This window comes from Acomys minous (assembly GCF_964271855.1).
Source record: "Acomys minous genome assembly, chromosome: 10".
Classification (NCBI taxonomy): Eukaryota; Metazoa; Chordata; class Mammalia; order Rodentia; family Muridae; genus Acomys; species Acomys minous.
The window spans coordinates 8334632-8355511 of NC_140491.1; the positions used below are offsets into that span (position 1 = coordinate 8334632).

General features: G+C 41.7%; 1 protein-coding gene across 1 annotated transcript in view; it reads right to left on the bottom strand.

The window, feature by feature from the left end:
• Positions 1-20880, bottom strand: part of NWD2 (NACHT and WD repeat domain containing 2) — a 141499-nt gene that overhangs the window by 78586 nt on the left and 42033 nt on the right. Inside the window, exon 2 of the mRNA XM_084799097.1 lies at positions 5889-5977. Coding sequence (XP_084655223.1) covers positions 5889-5977 — 89 coding nt within the window. The remainder of the gene's footprint in view (positions 1-5888; positions 5978-20880) is intronic.

The window sequence follows — 20880 nt, forward strand, 5'->3', positions numbered from 1 at the left end:
ATTTCCCAGCATTCCTGGGAAGCCCAGCTGGCTCCAGGGAATGAAGGAGAAAGGCTGGAGCCAAGTACATGGGGAGGAATTCTCACTGGGAGAACAAATCAGCATATTTAATGGTAAAGCCATATGTGGAAAATATTTTGGCAACAATATTTAGTAAATGTGCAAAAGGTAGCCAATGATATTCATGAGACATGAGATATTAACTTAAGATTTAGAAATAAGAGGAGCTAGCATGGCCATCAAGTGTCTCTTTTTGATCTGAGACAATTTAAGCATTAATCCCAGAGGCCTCTGACTTGCTAAGGTGTAGTCATTTTGCATATTGTTCCATGGCCACCAAGTCAAGACAGAACAGTGCCTTTGAAAATCCAGTTAACTACATCCATCACCTCAGATGATACATCCTATCAATGTGATGGCATCAAAGAATCAGGAAATTTTAAATTACTAATTCGGCTGGCAGACGATTGTTTTTTTCTGGGTACTTATCATGTATAAGTGAGCTTCATTCCTTCTATTGCTCTTCTATCTAGTCACTATCCTCGTTGCTGTCAGCTGAAAGCCTGTCATTGGGCAGCCTGGCTGCTTCCTGTCAGGAGGAGCCCACTGGGATCTCATTACCATCTGGAGCTGACTTGTCCTGCCCTGCCCTGCCCAAGAGCTCTACTGTCCATATGCCACTGTCCAGCACCTGAAAAGAGGCTAGTCCAAATGGGATATGTGTTTTCTGTGTGAACTACATGTTACGGTTTGACACTTAGGATGAAAACAATACGTAATATAACCACACAAATACTTTGTACACAGATGGCGTGCTTTGGATATGTTTGTTTCAAGTACAATATTAAATACGATATCAGGATTATTGGGAGATTTGCAATTGGTACATATGATGTGCATGGGCAACTGATGCTTTCTATAGCTCTGCAGAGATTCTCCAGTGCCTCACTCCTTACCCAACCAGAAGTTATTATACAGCTGCTATGCACCAGATGTTATAAGAGATGACGATAATAAGAGGATATAATAATATAGTTGCTGGCTTCTGAGGGCTCCCACTTAGTGGCAGAGGGAAATTTTAAAAAGTGATTAAAGTATCATGTGTGACGTGCTGTTAAAGATCAAGTATGAGGCACTATTGGGCTGGAGAGGGGCTAAGAGCATTTACAGTGAAAGCAAGAGGTTTTGATACCCAGAACCCAGGTAAAAGGCATGCATGTGTGCCTGTAACCTTACTATTGTCGGGCAGAGACAGTCCCTTTGCCATTCTATTTCCCTCTTAGCGAAGCTCTTAAAAAGTAACTCATATACCACCCCTCTTTACTTTAATTTTTTTTTTACGTTTTGCATACATGACTGTATGTGTGGATGTGGGCACACACACACATGCTGTGTGCATGTGTGGCAGTCAGAGGACTACATGTGTGAATCATTCCCTTCCCTGCTGTATGCAGTTTCTGGGGATTGAACACAGGCTGTCAGCCTTGATGGTAAGGGCCTCTACCCACTGGTATATCACCTTTCTGAGATTCCAAGTCCTTGGTCATGCCCCATAGGTCCCATGTGATGGACTTGGGTGTGCTGTAGAATCAGTCCCTTGCTTACTCTGCATACGTCTCCTCTTTGCTGTTCACAGACTATTCTAAACATGACTTTTCCCATCTCAGGCCTCTTTTCTTGTTCCCTATGTCTGGACTCCTCCTCCAGACATCTGCATGGTTTGCTCTGTGTCTATCTGAAGATATTTGCTTAAATATCATCTTGTCATCAAATTCTTTCTGGCCACCTGGTCTTTCCTAACTCCCCTAAGCCATCTTTTCCACACAGTTTTCTTTCAGTAAGATGCATTTATAAGCCCTGGAATTTGCTTATCACCTGCCTCCTTCAGCAATATTGGTCTTTCTCTGGAAAAGGGGTTGTATGTTCTGCTCCTGTGTTTTTAACACTTAGAATGCCAGCCACTGTGCGGACAGCGTTCAACACCTCCTTTTGAATGAATTCAATTCATGATTATTATGCAAAGCATTTTAAGAAGATTTTGGATATGAGGCATGCCCTGTTAAAGTCAGGTGATTTGAAAATGTTTTTATAAGGTGGTAAAATTTATACTGCCTCTTTTTTAAAAAAAAATTTAATTTATACATTCACTTTACATCCTGATCATAGACCCCCTCCCTTCCTCCTGGTCCTTCCCTCCCACCCTTTTCCCTAACCCTCACCTTCTCTTCAGAAAAGGGGACCACCCCTCACTAATCCACCCCACCACATCAAGTTACATCAGTGCTGAGCTCCTCCCTGTCCACTGAGGCCAGGCAAGGCAGTCTGGCCAGGGTGAAGTGATTGAAAGCAGGCAACAGAGGCCATGTCATAGACAACACCTGCTCAACTTACTAGGAGACCCACATGAAGATCAAACTGCCCATTGGTTACATATGTGTAGGGGGCCAAGGTGCAGTCCATGCATGGTCCTTGGTTGGTGCTTCCATCTCTGTGAGCCCCCGTGGGTCTATGTTAGCTGACTCTGTTGGTCTTCTGGCATCATGTTTGTCCTCTCCAGACCCTTCTATCCTTCCCTCCTAACTCTTCCACAGGACTCCCTGACAAACCGTTAGCCAAACTAACTAAAAGACAGAGAGACACTCTCCAAATCAACAAAATCAGAAATGAAAAGGGAGCTATAACAACAGACAATAGAAATACAAAGAGTCATAAGATCCTACTTTAAAGGCATATATGCCACAAAATTTGAAAATCTAAGGGAAATGGACAATTTTCTTGATCGATTCCACTTGCCAAAATTGAATCAAGATCAGATAAACAAATTAATTAGTCCTATTTATCCTATAGAAAGAGAAGCAATCATTGATAGTCTCCCAACCAAAAAAAAAGCCCAGGGCCAGATGGCTTAAGTGCAGAATTCTAAGACCTACAAAGAGGAGCTAATATCGATACTCTTCAAGCTACTCCAAAAGATAGAAAGGGATGGAACATTACCAAATTCTTTCTATGAGGCCATAGTCACGTTGATAACCAAACCCCACAAAGACCCAACACACACACACACACACACACAAAAGAGAGAGAGAGAATTTCAGACCAATTTCTCTTATGAACATTGATGCAAAAATACTCAATAAAATACTCGCAAAACGAATACGAGAACCTATCAAAGACATCATTCACCATGATGAGGCAGGCTTCATTCCAGGCATGCAGGGATGGTTTAATATACAGAAATCCATCAATGTAATCCACCATATAAACAAACTAAAAGAAAGAAATCCACGTGATCATCTCCTTAGATGCAGAAAAAGCATTTGACAAAATCTAACACCACCCATTCATGTTTAAAGTGTTGGAGAGATTTGGAATACAAGGCACATACCTAAACATAATAAAGGCTATACACAGCAAGCCAATAGGCAACATAAAATTAAATGGGGAGACACTCAAGGAAATTCCTCTAAAATTGGGGACCAGATAAGGCTGCCCACTATCTCCATATCTCTTCAGTTGCTTTTATGCTGGGAGTTCCTCTTAAGCCTTTTGGATAACAGGCACCATCCTAGGTGAGAGATGTAACTGCCATGAGGGTAGGTAAGTGCTTCTTATTATGAAACTTAGAATCTAGTGGGAAAGAGATAAAAAAGCAATCTGTAAGAAAACAGGAAAAACATCTGATAGTGGCACACACTGTGCAGGGAGCTAAAACTTTAAAGGGTCTTGTGGGGTCAACTTTAGGTCCCAAAGTCCATGGCTCTAGGAAGTAGAAAGCAGGGGAATGGTAAGAAAATATTCCTGTGAAGAGGAAGGGTGAGAATTCACGGCACAGATCACAACCAGTACCATCTTAAGGGGGCAAGGTTCAGCGCCCGAGAGCTAACGGTGGCACACACAGTCGCCGCCAGATGGGTGGGGTGCGGAGATCAGCGAGGAAGAGCCCTGAGAATGAGCAGGTTCCAGAAGGCAAGGATGGGAAGACTCAGCCAAGAAAGAGATGTGGGTGGAAGGGAAGCAGGGCCACTGAGAACAGCCCCCCAAGCAAAGGCCAGCAGGAGCAAAAGAGGCTTTCGTGTCGGAGGCAGCCCGAACTTTGTTTCTCCTGGGTTCACTGCATAACTGAAGATGGAACCTGGAGTACTATGGATGACCCAGTTTCTCCTGAAGCCAGGCCGTGGGAACACATCTTGGCGCAGTTGAGAAAAGAGAGCCGTTCCCTAGAAACCGTGTCTTTCAGGCAAAGACGTATAATGAACTGCCCACGAGAACTGCACCACAAGGTACATTCTTGGAAGAGTCAGATAACATGCATTTGGGGCTTCTGCTGTGCTAGCAGCTGGGGAGCAAATGCTACTTGGCACAGTTTGCTTTCATGTCAGGACCATCTCACATGTACCCCATGCCCGTGGTGGGTTTAGATGCTGCCCTCTGGCATGGGTAGGTGAAGGCGCTCAGGGATCCTGTCTGTTTCTGTGCTCATTGCTGTGTGCACTGCCACCTAGCACTTTCTGGAGGGCACTGGCACTCTTGTCTAGACTGACCCCAGCCATCAGTTTACTCTGTGGGTCCTTTTGGAGTGTTCCTCCGGCTACGCCAGTCTTCACCCATGGCTATCTCTAGTTTACAAAACACAGTTTTATCCTTGTCAGTTCCTTCCTTTGCTAGCCTCAGTCGGTGCCTCCTTTTGTGTAGGCTGTTCTGTACTTACCACATTCCTCCCTCTGCTGACAGAAAGGATGCACAAAACACGCAAAGCCACAATTAACGTGCCCAGACACTTTTCCTCTCCCAAAGGTAACCGAGTCCCCAAAGAATGTCTAAGTCCCTGGGAATCGTGATAGCGGGGAGTTTGTAACAATTGGGGAGCTGTTATCAGCGCAGCCAGAATCCCTGAGAAGGCATTGCTGAAGTCATGTCAAAAGATTTAATTTAGGTTCCCGTTTATCAAGTAAATGGTGACTTATAAGCAACTGTTCAGTTGTGTGTTTCATAACGGCCCACTGCTGACTGATAATGTGCACCAAGATTGGAGCCATTTAGAGGCGATTGCTTCCTAAACCGTCTTTGAAATCATCATAAGGTGTACTGAGATAAACTATTTATCCAGGAGGCAACAAATGGAGGGTGAAATTTTCTTCTTTGAACAATGGCATATGACGTACTCTTCTACCATGAAGCCTTATTACATATTCATCACCTGACATAAACACAGAGTTGGGAGCACCTGACAGTTATGATTTCCATGGTAAATGAGGCTGAAAAATTCTGAATAAGCAGTACTGTTTGTTTAGAAGCCACCAGCTTTAGGTTTTGGATGCCCAGGATACATCTAGTATTTTTCTACCATGTGGCAAAATAAGTAAAATGGCTGGGGTTGGTGAGCTTTAGCCATGAGGTGTGTGGTTACTGTCTTTGCAGGACCAGCACACACATACGGGGTGAGGTGGGGTCAGTACATCCCTGAGGTACGTAGGGAAGAAGACATTCTACATATGAGGACAAACTGATAGGTAAGGGGAGTGGAGGGCTGCCCACTTGCTGGAAGGAAGTACTGTGGAAAGTTGATCCTGATTTTAGTTGCAATACATTTCTGTAGCAATGGCTTAAGGCTGAAATTTTAGCTTTTTGGGTAAGAATAGAGGCTAGGAAGATTCAGATAGATGTGGTTTGAGGAAAAAATATGGGAAGCACCAGACAGAGTCCAATAAATCAAAGCATAAGTATAAAGTTGTCAAAATTAACTAAGTTATTTGCATTTTCATGCATTTTTCTCATATCTAAAGACATAAAAATATCTGAGCTTAAAAATTGTCTTTTGTAGCACCCACGTTGTGGTGAGAAGCAAACTTCCTAACCAGATGATGATGGAAAAGGAGGGTGAATGTTACCTGAAATTCCAACCCATAGTTTTCTCTGCAGAATTCTCGAAGTTTCGGATACACGGTTTCTCTTAGTGCTTGCCGTTCTGCTCCCGTATCTGCAACAGAAGGCAAACATGTGTCAAGTGAGTATGCCAACATGTTTGTTGCTTGGGAGATTAAAGGCTAAGTAATAATATAAATGTAATCAAGATGGGGTGCTCAGCTGTGAGTTGATGTGACCTCTGGCTGCAAGGCGAGTTCCACAGAGACCCATCCTCTAGGCCTGCGCAAACAAGTCCAGTGGGTGGGTGACAACCTCAACTTCCATCTCTGTGTGGCCAGCAAGGCTGAGAATTTAGAGTTGGTTGTTCATGCCCAGGGAGGTGTTTACATCAAACTTTTCAGCATCCATGCTCCACAGTCTTTGGAGGAAGGAGAAGGAGGCACTTTTAGGCTAGCAGATATTTGAGCTTAATATATCACAAGCACTTAAAATATATTGACCGATGATTGGTTTATTTATAGATATGCGAACATCTGAATCATACTATTATTACCTACAATGCTTAGAAATAATTCAGCTTTTTATGAAGCTAAGCGCAGCATCCATGTGCTCAGCACAATAATAGGAATAGTGCCTCATGAAAACCACTGTTCACAACTGCAAGGCCCCACTCTCTGTAGAGTCTGCAGGCCAGTGATTTAACAGATGACATTTACCACCCTGTGCTTAGGGATGTCCTGCTGCGCCAGGGGAAGGAGTTGTTCTATAAATGGTATATCATATAAGAGTTCTGCAATGAAAGATTTTTATTCCCAGTTATTAGATGATGCAGGAATCAATAGAGAACCCAAAACAGAAGAGTTGACCAATGAACGTTACGTATTTAATTTTAAATGTTTTGCAGGGAGGAGGGGGAAGGGATTCCTAAGCCTCCTTCTGTGTTGCTGAATGCCAAAATTCTGTCATTAGTGGTGACATTCTTGAAATTCTGGCTGCCAGGAGTCTGTTGCCTGTGTGACTTCAGTAAACATGAGAGCCACAGTGTCCAAGAACTAGGTTAATGTGCAATCTTATAAAAAGAGCATGTTTGCTAAATGTACCCAGCTATAATGCAACATATCCTCACATCTTATTTGCAAAAGAGATAATGACTTAAAAGAAAATCCTTGGCATTGCCCAGCACATCTGTCCATGAGAACCCAGCCATATGCTGCGTCGACCCACCCTATGTTCCTACTGTTCTCAATCACAGTCTAAGAAGCAAATAACCAAACATGGGTCTGAAATGCACCGTAGCTCTGCAGCATGGCAGAAGCCAGGTTTGATATGGAAGCCAGAAGCCAAGGAATAGAAGAGTTTCAGATAATGTGTGGCTGGGACAAATAGGGTCCTGTCCCACCTTACAGCCAGTGCAGTCCAGAGCTTAAAGGAAAAGAGGATGCAGAAGGGCCATGCTGAGCAAACTCTGGGTACCACAGCATTGCTGGAGGCAGCGTATTAAGCTTCTGTATGATTTATGTAATCTTGGGATCAGATACCCACTCTCCCATGACCTATTTTAGAATCTGAAGACATTAACTTTATAATAAAGCTGATAATAGTCAATATCTCTAAAAAGCCTTAGCAGATTCTTAAAAGCACACCACTAAAAGGTCATTTAAAAAAATAAAGTACTAGCTGAGTATGGTAGCCTATATCTTTTATTATATGAAAAAGCTGAGATCCATATATTTTTCTTAGATAGTAAAAAGATACAATGTATACCCTAGTTTATTAACCCATATTTTAACAAGCGAAGAAACCAAAAGAATTTTGAAATTAGCTTTCAGGTCACCAGAATCTTATAAACAGAGCACTCAGTTAAATAAACATTTTGAATAATAAGTTGCATAACTGACAGAAACTTCAAAACATTAATTTCTTAAACATATCATCTCTAACGGCTTTTTAAATTGTTATTTACTTTACAAGCCGATCACAGCAGACTGCAGCGATTCCTTCCTCATCTTTTCCCAGTCCCTCCCTCTCTCCTTCCTCCCCGCCATTCCTCTGTTCCCCTTTGCTGAGGGGAGCCCTCCCACAGATGTAACTAGCCTCGGCATATCAAGTTGTAAGAATAAGCTTATCTGTTCCATCTTTGTCCCTAGAAAGACACATTTTGGGTCAAAGGTTTTATGTGTGGGGCTGGTGTCCCCCTCCTTCCACTGGGAGTCCCACCTGGTGACAGGAGGTGCCAACTTTATGCTCCTTAACACCTGTTGTGTTGTTTGGGGTCTCAGCTAGGGTCACCCCCTTAGACTCCCAGGAGCCTCCCTGGTCGCAGAGATGTAATGCCCCTCCATTTCTGTTTTCTCTCCCAGTTCTTTTCCTCACTCACTTTCCTCCTCTCTCCGCCCACCTGATCCTTACTCTCATCCTCCCCACCCCCTCCCTCCCAGAGCCCTCCCTTCCTCTAGTTTAGATGTCTATTGTATTTCCTGTTCTGCGTGAGTTTCAAGCATCTTCCTTCGGGCTCTCCTTGGCTTCTTTGGGTCTCTGGATTGTAGTATGGTTATTCTGTGCTATATGGCTAATAACTACTTGTAAGTGAATACATACAAGTGTCTTTCTGGGTCTGGGTTACCTCACTCAATTATCTTTTCTAGTTCCATCCATTTGTCTGCAAATGTCATGATTTTCTTGTTTTAAATAGCTGGATAGTATTCCATTTTGTAAATGTAGCACAATTTCTTTATCCATTCTTCAGTTGAGGGATATCTAGGCTGTTTCCAGTTTCTGGCTATTACAAATATAACTGCGATGAACATAGTTGAGCAAATGCCCTTGGGGTAAAGTGGCACACCTTTTGGGTATGTACTCAGGAGTGTTATAGTTGGGTCTTGAGGTAGCACTATTCCCAATTTTCTAAGAAACTTCCAGATTGATTTTCACAGTGGTTGTACAAGTATACACCCCCACCAGCAATGGAGGAGTGTTCCCCCTTTCTCTACATCTTCACCAGCATGTGTGCTGGTGTCTGAGTTTTGGGGAATGGCAAACCAGTGACTAGCCCAGCTTGAAACCCACCCCGTGGGAGAGGACAGACTCCTGTCACACTGCTAGTGATACTGTGCTATGTTTGCAGACAGGAGTCTCACATAATTGTCTTCTGAGAGGCTTCATCTGGGAGCTATGGGGACGGCTGCAGGGACCCAAGGCCAAGCCATGGGCCTAGCTTGGGGAGTGCTGTGGAAGAGTGGGAGGAAGGATGGAGGGAGCCAGAGGGGCCAAAGACACTGCAAGAGGCATACAGAGTAATCTAACCTGTGTCCACAGGGGCTCACAGAGACTGGACCACCAACCAAAGATCTTGCGTGGACAGAGCCTAGACCTCCTACACATAGGTAGCAAAGTGCAGCTTGGCCATCATGTGGGTCTCCTAACAATAGGTATAAGAGCTGTCTCTCAGTCTGCTACCTTGTCACTCCCTGATGGGAAGGGATGTGCTTATTCCTGCAGTGATGAGATACCACGCTGGATTGGTACCAATTGGGGGCCTCCCCTTTTCTGGGAGGAAGGAGATGGGTAATGGAAAGAGGGCAGTGTGGGGGTGGGACTGGGAGGAGAGGAGCAAGGGGGCTGGGGTAGGGCTGTAAAGTGATTAAATACATAGATAAAGGGAGAGAAAAAAAAAAGATTAGGCACATCTTCTATTGAGCTTAGACAAGGCAGCCCAGTTAGAGGAAAGGCATCCAAAGACAGGCAACGCCCTCAGAGACAGCACCTGTTCCTGCTTTATGAGTTCCACACAAGGACCCAGCTGCACAACTGTTATACAGGTGGCTTATACTTTTAATCCCCGTACTTGAGAGGTAGAGGCAAGTGGATTTCCGTGAGCTCAAGACTAGCATGATCCTTCTACACAGTGCGCGACAGGACAGCCAGGGCTACAAAGGGAGACCCTGCCACCAAATCTAAAATATAAACAAATACTACCATGCATGGAAATTCGGAGCTCTGTTAAGTGTGGATCGTTGCCATTAAAATTTGACAATTGATGTTTGATAATGGAAGTGCTTATGATGATATATATATAGGGAACATAAAAAAGTTATTGCAATTCTTATTACTTGGTGTTAAGATTTTAATGTAAATAGCTGGAGGGAAAGAAGAGTACAGGGCCTACATGCTGCAGTACAAATGTAAGCTGACGGGCACTGCGGTCCTGTAATTGTTCCTAGAAGCAGAGAGGCCTCCTGGAGTTACTGTTCTACAGTTCTTCATTGGACAAATCTAGAAGCAAGAGAATGTGAAATTGTGTAAAATACGTGGCAGAGCTTAAGTATTTGATGTCGTCAGGTAAGTGAATAAATCTAACTACTGACTTCCTTTCTTATTTGTGACTTTCTGGTGCGATAGGAATGCATTTTTATTAAGTTATTTTGAATCTTTCTGATTATGTGAAGGAAGTGTGTGGATGTATCTAGTAGGCATTCCACAGACACAAACATGACTCAGATTTCCCACATTTATATTAATATATGATGACCGAATCCGGAAATGGAAGAGTAATTAAGATAGGATGGATTAATTATGAGGGTTGATAGATAAGCTGGCTTAATTAAATAAAAAAAAAAAGCCCTGATTCAGCCCAACAACAAATCTGTAGAGTTAGTAATTAAAAATATTTGAATGTCACAGACAGGAAGAGAGAACTCATAGAATCTCACAGATCATTAGAGCCTCAAAGTGTAGCTCAGAGACAAGGTGATTTATGATTTATTTTTTTATACATAGTCACTGGTTTCCTTAGGCCTCTGCTTAGATCCCCAGTTCTCTGAAAAGCTACGTGGATACTATGGCTCCAATAACTATTAGGATTTGAGAAGCTGCTTTTAAAATAGTTCCTAAGGGATTTGGAGGCTAATGGAAGCCTACTACTGCAGCGTCTGAGCTACCTACAGGAAGTGCATTAGTTGGGGAGAATTATTAATCAAGTCTATGATCTTTGGAACTTGTTGATTCTACCTCAACAAGAGTTGAGTTAATTCCAAGACTTATTGAGTGCTGAAATGATTATGCTGTATGGGACCCTCACACAGCTCCTGCATCACCCAAACTCGAATCTGCGGACACTACATCAAGTCATTTTGCCGACCCTGCCTGAGCTCAGAATATCTGTTTAGGACCTACCACACAGACAGAGCCAGCATTTCTGGCAGGTAAAGATTCTACCCCTGCTCCACAGATGCTTTCCTCTCTCCAATCTTTCTACACACTGGCTGTTTCCTGGGTTCTCTATTGCATCCCAGCTCCTTAGCTGACAAGTCTTCAGAAAATTTTTGCCAGGCTCTTGGAGTTGTTATTTATTTATTTATTTATTTATTTATTTATTTTTTTAAACATTAGCTTTCTCAAGCACTGTTTTTTTCTTGACGGCCTTCTGTACCCAACCAGTCACTCAGCCCTTCTCATCGTTAACACATCATGTCTGTTTTGTGCCATAAATGCCTTCTGAATCTGATGTTTCTCCCTTTCTCAACCTGAAGAATCCAAAGCCTCCTTCCTGTTTTGTCTAAACTGTCATCTGCCTTTCTTGTACTACTTTCTTAGTAGTGTATAGCAACCAGAGATAAAATTCAAAGAAAAAAAAAAAGCAGAACCTAATTTGATTATCAAAGACCTTGGTGAGCATCAGTGGTCCAGAGGCTGAAGATTAGAATGTTTAGCTGCTGGAAATGCATCTTCTGGCTGAGTTCCAACTTCTCTTGTCATTTACCAGTGTCCTCTAGACACGTTTTCATGCTACTTGACCCTGGGTTCTGTCCTTACAGAAGCCTCTTTCCCTGCTCAGAAGCCTTTATCTAATGTGTGCATCCATTTGTGTGGCTGGCTTTCACCAGTTAAAGACAACACACTTTGTTCTTTTCTTTTTTTTCTGTGTATTTTTATTCTTATTTATTTATTTAAATTTTTTATTAATTTATTCTTGTTACATCTCAATACATCCCTTGTATCTATCCTCCCATTCTTCCCTCCCTCCCATTTTCCCCTTATTCCCCTCCCCTATGACTGTTCCTGAAGACCTCATGAGGCTCTTATTTTCTTAAAATTAATTAATTTTAAATAAGTGTCTGGGTGTTCTATCTGTGTTTACAACTGCAGGCCAGAAGAGGGCACTAGTTACCATTATAGATGTTTGTGAGTCACCATGTAGTTGTTGGGAATTGAATGCAAGATCTCTGGAAAAGGAACCAGTGCCCTTAGCCACTGAGGCATCTCTCCAGCCCCCATGTTTTTAGTTCTTGCTAGGGCCAGACAGACTCCTCCAGGATACCCACTCTGTTTACCCCATATGACATCATTTACTGATCTCTTGAATTTATTATAATTAATATTTTTAGTTAATTCCTCCACTCAACTGTGAATTTAAAGACAGAATTTCTCATACATGTTCACATTATAGAAATTGGGGCAGATTATAAAACATAATCAATATTTGACAAATGACTGTACAAATAGATGCTATTGCCATAAGAACATTAAAACAAACTTTAAAAAATTTAGCATAGGTCAAAATCATGTTATTTCTAAGTAATAGCAGGTTACATTTATGGTATTATTAATCATTTGTGAACCTGGGCTGATATGAGAAAGTAGGTGATGATATGACAATATGAGGAGAACAGTGGGTCCTCTTTTTAATAAGCAATAATCACACTTGACAGTGTTATTAAAAACCAATTTAAAGCTTAATAAGTTGACAAAAGAAACTCCTATAAGCTGAAAGGAAGCAAACTTAGGCACAGATATGCATCAAGTAGCCATATGTTTTAAGAAATATAGAATTGTATTTTAGACAGTGTTTCCACACAAGCATGTATGTGAAAGATTTATTTCCCCCATTGAAAATTTATTAATATAGTACACAACTGCTTGTAATCTATAAGAGATAACCTTTGGGCTCAAAAACACAAGTTGAAAGTAAAACTAAATGGAAAAATACAATACCCAGCAACTAAAGGCAGATTGTATATCTGAATTATTAAAACAGGCTTTGATAAATGCTACAGAGGAAAGAGTACCCATGATATAGCAGTTATAATATAGTATATACTATAATTATATTTATTATATATTATATAACATATTATATAGTTATACAATATAGTTATATATAATATATTATATATCACTATAATATATATACATATATATATTCATAGAGAGAACTCTGAAATATCTAAACTGTAGAAACTAGGCTGGTGAGAAAGCCCAGCAGATAAAGGGGCTGCAGCTAAACCTGCTGCCCCGAATTGGAGATCCTAGGACCAATATGTAGGAAGGAAAACCAACTTCCTGGAATTGACCTCTGACCTCTACACACACAGGCTGTAGCAGGAGCAGATGCATGTGTGCATGAACACTCCCCCCCAACTAAATGTGAATTTAAAAATTTAAAAATATAAGTCAAGAAACTTAAGGAATTAAAAGAAGAAACAAATGTTCTAGTAACAGCTTTGTAGCTTGGTAACTACAGTGGCTGACTCTTAATAGTTGGTGAAAAAACCAAAACCAAAACCAAAACCAAACAAAAAACCAAACAAAAAACCAAAACCGAAAAACAACTGAATTCAAAATCAACATGGCTAGAGAAGACCTAATGTTATTCTATTCAGAAATGTGACCTAACATTTGTAGATGCTTATGAAGCAACTGGCACTCATATAACCCAGAAGATACTTAAGGACAGCACATTCCTTCCCGGTACGCACAGATCATTTCCCATGGTGGCCATATGCTACATCACAAACAAGCCTCATAAATTTAACCGTATTGAAATAATGGTAAGCACATCCTTCAAGCATAATTAAGCTAGAAATTGACAGTTCAAGCTCTGGGAAGTTGGAAATTAAACAAAAATACTTCTTATATGCCAATAAACTTTTAAAAAATACTTGAAGTTATTATCCAGAGATCAAAGAAGGATTTATGAGATAAGTACATATCAAGGATATGAAAAAGCAGAGAAAATAATGGTCAGAAAATAAAAATTAGATCTTCAAACAATACCAGAAATGTAAAATCTATAACCAGAATTGTGAGTGTGCATTTTAGGAAGTAGAAAAAGAAAGCAAATAAGTTGATAGCTGACGGAGTGGTAGATCAGATGAATAAGGAAGAGGTGGGATCACTTATGTATACTGTCCTATCATCCGTGAATAGCGACTTTGACTTCTTCCTTTCCAATTTGTATTTCCTTGGTCTTCTTTTGTTATCTTATTGCTCTGGCTAGGACTTCAAGCCCTGTATTGAAGAGATACAGAGAGAGTGGACAGCATTTTCTTGTCCCTGATTTCAGTGGAACTTCTTTGAGTAAATGTTTCTCTCCATTTAACTTGATTTTTGTTGGCTATTGGCTTGCTGTGTATTACCTTTATTGTGTTTAGGTATGTACCTTGTATCCCTGATCTCTCTAATACTTGAAACATGAAGGGATGTTGGGTTCTGTCAAAAGCTTTTTCAGCATCTAATGAGATGATCGTGTGGTTTTTTTTTTCCCCCTTTCAGTTTGTTTATATGGTGAATTTTCATATGTTGAACCATCCCTACATCCCTGGGATGAAGCCCACTCGATCATGGTAGATAATATTTTTGATGTGTTTCTGGATTCAGTTTGTGCTTAGCATAGCTGTCCTCTGAGAGGCCCCACTCAGCAATGGATCAAAACAGATTCTGAGACTCAAAGCTAAACATTGGGTGGAAGGCAGAGAGTCTTGTGGAAGAGTGGGAGGAGAGATAGAAGGACCTGGAGGGAACAGGAGCACCATAAGAAAACCAACAGGGGCTTCCCGAGACCGAAACACCAACCAAGGACCATGTATGGACTGGACCTAGGCCTCCTACACACATGTACCTGATGGGGAGGTTGGTCTTCATGCGGGTTCCCTAGTAAGGAGAGCGGGGCTGTCTCTGACAAGGACTCTGTCACATGCTTTTTGACCACTTCCCCTTGGCGAGGCTGCCTTGCCAGGCCATCTTGGTAGAGGATGCGCTCAGTCCTGATGGGACTTGATGTGTAGAGATGGGTAGGTGGGTGGGCTCCCTTTTCTGAAAGGTAGGGTAGGGGGATACGGGGAACAGAAAGGGAAGGTGGAACTGGGAAGAGATGTGGGGCCATGTCCCCATCACAGCTGGGAGTGCACATGCCAGGTCACTGACATCATCCAGTGTTCCAGCATGTTCGTGAAGAACCCTGAATGCACCGAGCAGTATTGACTTGGGTGTTACAAACACACACAGAAATATTCACTTTTTATCTGTGAGTATGTGTGTCTGCATGTGCATATGTACATGTGTGGATACCTTCTGGGTTCACAAAAGTGCTATTTTTTTTTTTTTTTGAGCTGCCAGACAGGGATACTAGAATTGTTTCTCTCTTACAAACGCTGTTACTCGCTGAAGCATCTCTCCAGTCCTGTGTTACATTTTTGACAGACACACACATTCACAAGTAAGGAGAGGACGCATTGTGAAGATTGACTTCATCTTTAAAAGCTTAAGAAAATATACTTTCGACCGGGAAGAATAGAAACACTAAGTTAAGTAAAATAATATGAATTGTAATTTCTGAGCAGAGGAGCTGTCCTGGGAGGAAAAAATACTATTGAAATCAAGTTATAGATGTGAATGTTTGTCTGAGAAAAGCCGTGGAGATATCTGAAAGCCCGGGAGTTGGTGAAGGCCAATTGAGGGTAGCAGAAGTTGCTGGGTTTGCTGGTCATACTGCAGCTCACTAATTCATGAATGGAAGCCACGGAGAGCTGAATTTTATGCCCAACCCATGATACAAACAAAGATTAGATCTGTATGAGGAAGAAGGGCAGAATCAAAGCTAGTAAACCTGGCATAGCTCACAGCACAACCTGCCTCCATCTTGACATGGACTTTTAAGCACATATGCAGAGCAGAGGAGCAGCCATCAGATCATTCTCAAGGAAACAGTCTGAACTGAAGACATACCACAGTAAGAGCTTTTCAGATGGTCGGGTCCCTTTGTGAGATGTCTCTGCTGCTCTGAGAGGCACCCGGATGTGGAGTACAAGGTTGTTTACTGAAATCAAAGCATTCAATGACTATTTGGCCACATGATCATTCCAATATTTTTGTTCAGTTTTTAATGACCCTTTGGTATATTTCATCACTCCAGAAGCAGTTTTCATGTTGTCCTTAAACAAGTTAAGACAAGGGCTGGAGAGCTGGCTTAGTAGTTAAGAGCCCTAGCTCATCTTTCAGAGGACCTGGGATCGATTCCCAGCACCCTCAGTGCAGTTCACAACTGTCAAGTAACTCCAGTCCCATGAGATTTTTAAAAATATATTTTATTAATTTATTCATATTACATCTCAATTTTTATCCCATCCCTTGAATCCTCCCATTCCTCCCTCCCTCCCATTTTCCCCTTACTCTCCTCCCCTATGACTGTGACTGAGGGGGACCTCCTTCCCCTGTATATGCTCATAGGGTATCAAGTCTCTTCTTGGCAGTCCCATGAGATTTAATGCCCTCTTCTAGACTCCACAGGCACTACTTGCATGTGGTGCACAGACATGCATGCAGGCAAGACACAAATAAAATAAAACAACAAAACAAATTAAACAGCAGTTTAAGATGATTGCAATCTTTTAGTTTCTCCTTCCAAAGTTTGTCTAGACAAAACCAAAGTTAATTCCACTACGGTATCTGGAACAAAAGGAGGCAAGAGCTGCAGTGTATTCCACCTTTCTCCTTCTATTATCCCATTGGGGGGCAGGAGATGGGAGGTGGATGGACATTTAGGACTATGATGCCCCCTTCTCAGCAGCGCTAATGGTAGCAACATCTGGTCCTACAAGACCAGACACTAAGCAGCTGGAGTTTAAGGATGGAACTTCTGAAAGACATGGCTCCAGAACTCCCTGCTGGGCTGTACTCATTGTTTTAAGAATTGATATTAATAATAATAATAGTTATTATTATTATTATTATTATTATTATTATTATTATGTGTGTATATCTGTGTGTATGTATGTGTGTGTGTGCACACATGTGCACTTGTGACAGGGCTCGTGTGTGGAAACCAGAGAATAACTATGAAGAGTTGATTCTTCCTTTTACATTTATGTTAGTTTTGGGGAATCAAGCCCAGGTTTCCAGGCTTGTACAGAAAGTGCTGAGCTGTGTAGCTTGGCCTTCTAATGATTTTTCTAAACTAACCTCACATGCACTGGTGATTAGTGGCACACCAAGAGACAAAGTTATCAAGAGAATGCATGTGATTCTCAAGCCATTAGGTGCATGCGCTTCTGCTGGTGGCTTCTGACGGTGGCAGGAAACATGAGTGACAGTAGGGACAGGTATGACTAAATTGGAAATGCTCACCCTGTCACACTGCACCCACTCTGTGGGTCTTCCATTGCTCTTCCTCACGCAGCAGCACACAAAGCGCCCTCTTCACAGGGTATGTGGATGGGGTTGGGGAACCTACAATTTGTGCAATGGTTTTGACCCGTCTTCTATCATTTACCTAAAACTAACTGCCTTTTCTGAGTTCATAACTGGAAAAATGCCCAGTAATTATCAACCAATAGGGAGTAAAGAGCTGAGGCTCCATTTTCTTTAACATGTAGAGTATCTTATTAACACTTGTTAATTATTAATTGTTAATTAGCCAATGCTAAATGGTTTACAATAGCTGGTAGGAATAATAATAATAATAGCCAGATGACTTTTCCACACTAATAAGAAAGCACTTTAAGACTTTAACAGTAATAAAGACAAATATTCATTTTCTATGTAAATTCATTTCACTACACACTATCAACACAATTGTCCAATTAAATAATTAAATAATAATTCACTCTGAACATGCAGATCACTGAGGGATGCACTTTAAAGAAATTCACATAGAATATTGCACCAGTTAGAGGGAAGGAAATTAATTCATTTTGGCACTATGAATTCTGACATAGTAAATGCCCATATGTCATAGTTAATGCTTTTTAACAAATTGGCAAATGAGATTATATGAAACTTGGCATTCCTGTTCTGAAAAAAAAAAACATACTTCCGAAGAAGATACAAATAGACATTAAGCAGTTTCTATAACAACTGCTTTGGGGAACAACCACGGATTTAATTTGTCAGATAAGATGGTTAGCAATTGTGCTTTGTGTGCCTGCCACATGAAAAGGACTGGCCCACAGAGGGGAAGCACTGCTCCACCTCATCTCCACAGTTAGGCTGAGCAGCTTCTCACACACAGGCAGACAACAACCCACGTGCGTGGTAATGCAAGAAAGCACACAGTGTCAAGAGTTGTTATTTTTTAAAGGAAAGAGACAAGTTGAAATGCGACTCAATGGGAAAATTGAATGAAAAAACACGTTCAATAGACGTTAAATTCTAGGGGCTGGGGATATGATCAGTGAGCAGGGGTGCTTGTGCGAGCATAAGGGTTTGAGTTCAAGTCCTCAGCACCCACTTAAGAAGCTAAGCATTGCTGCAGGTGTCCGTAAGCTCAGAGTGGGCGTAGGAAAGAAACAGGTGGGTCTGTAGCCTCCCTGGGCAGCCAGCCAAGTGGAAACTGGCAACCTCATGTTGAGTGAAGGACAGTGTCTCAAGGGAATATAGTGCATAGCAATAAAGGAAGCATTCAGTGTCCTGCTCTGACCTCTGCCTGGGCGTGTACAGCACTTCCATGTGCACACCCTCATACATGCACCATACACCACACACACACACACACACACACACACACACACACACACACACACACACACACTTCTTAAAAATAACTTGCTTTTATGTGTGCTGTTGTTGGGCATGCCTGTCCACAGGGCTTCATGTGTGTGAGTGCAGGTGCATGTGTGTCATGACACCCACGTGGAGGTCAGAGGGCAACCTCAGGTGTCAATCCTTGTCTCTCACCTTGTTTGAGACAGAATCTCCTTGTTTACTGTTGCATATGCCAGGACAGCTAGCTGTGTTTATCCAAGGGATCTTCCTGTCTCTGCCTGGAGCTCTGCAAAGAGCACTGGGGCTACTGACGCGTGCTACACACCTGGATTCCATGAAGGTACTAGGAATTCTAACTCAGGCCCTGGTACTTGAAGGACAAGTGCTACACACACAGGGCCATCGCCCCAGTTTTAGAAAGCTATCTCTCACAGTCTGGAGGCTAGGAGGTTCATCATCTAGGCGACAATAGATTTAGGGACCAGTCAGGACCTGTTCTCTGTTTCCACACTTAAGCTGTCTTTACATGATCACACAGAAGAAGAGGTCAGAGGTGCTATGACCTTTCCTGAAAATTTTATAAGGTCACCAATGGCTTTATTATATATTCAGCTCCTAGAGACCCTATGTTTTATTACTTTCTCAGTGCTGATTATGTTTCAGTATGTGGATTTGGGGGCATTTGGCAACCACACCAGATTCACTGCCTTTAATTCCCTGCATGGAACTTGACATCCTCCAGGGACCTGTCCGGGCAGTTGCATCTGAGAAGAGACACTGGCAGGTGGGACTTTGGGGACCTCCATTAAAGCCCAAGATGTTCCAGTCATATTTAAGGATCATTAAGTCTGGCTCTAGTACCATTAAAAATAAACAAACAAACATGAATTCTATGTGAAAATCCAGATAATTAGCCAATCAAATTCTTTTCTCTCAGAGAAGTGTCTGCGCCCGAGGGGTTGCTCACTTTGTCTTTCTCATGTCCTCACAAAATGGCATAAAGTTCAATGAAGAAGTGTCCTACACCGAAGGGTTTAATTTGCTCATTAATTTTTTTATTTTTAAAATTAGCCCAGAAGGTATTAGATATAGTTGCAGCACCTTAATTTTGATGTTCAGAATAAGTTTATATGCTTTATTCATGAATATGGATGTTTTCAACCCAGAAAGAGTGAGTCGCCTGGTACGCATCACACGCCACCGCATAAGACCATAAGAACACTCCTTCAGTTCTGCACAAAAGAAAGCAGCAAAAGCAAACAAATTTTTTTGGTAAAGCTCTGCACCCTAATGCATTTATGAATAATACATTGTTATTATCGGTGTGAACTTCTAAATTCTACTCACAGCTAAAGGTTGCAAAGGTTTCCATTTAATCCATCAAAAGATACTTTCGCCTTACCTTCCCCAAAGTATCAATATTGAATGATATAAAAATACTTTTAACATTTGCTTTCAAATAAAATATTCAACACTCAATGCTTTCATGGAGCATTTTCCCTTAAAAATCCATTACACAAAAAGTAAATATCTACATGGAGACCACTAGACTGATGTAATTAAAAAGTATATTTACAAAAAGGTAATGGTGGTTACGTCAGCAATAGTGTGCAGCAGCTCACTCACTGTGGGGCTTTCTTCATATAATCCTATCTGGAATAAACGAAATGTTACATTGAAGTTGTTGGGTTTTTTCTTAAGTCTCATAGTAGTTCTTAAGGCTGTTATTTTTGTTTGGGCTACTTAGTAATTTTACCACAAATTATTTATAATACATAAGAGATATAAGGTAAGAATAAGTTTGGGCACATTTATTTTTGTATTTCTTTGATTTTAGTGTGTGTGTGTGTGTGTGTGTGTGTGTGTGTGTGTGTGTGTGTGTGTGTGTGTGTGCACGCACTCTACCTACCTGTCTCTCTTCTTCTGTGCGTGTGCACACACATGAGCATATGTATATATCGGGGAAGGGTGTATCTGCTACCTTGACTGCTCTCCACTTTATTCTTTGAGACAGCGCCTCTTGTGGAGCTCACTGCTACTTGGCTAAGCTTGTTGAGTCAGCCCCTGGGATCTGTAACCTCCCCTCCCTCAGCCCTGGGGTTGTGGGCATTCACCAGCACACCTGGCTTCTACATGGATGCTAGGCGTCTGAACTCAGGTCTTCCTGCTTGTGCGGCAAGCACTTTACCCCTGAACCGTCTCCCCAGATCCCCACATTTATTTGAATCACTGAACTCTGAGATGGCCTGCTCATGAGGG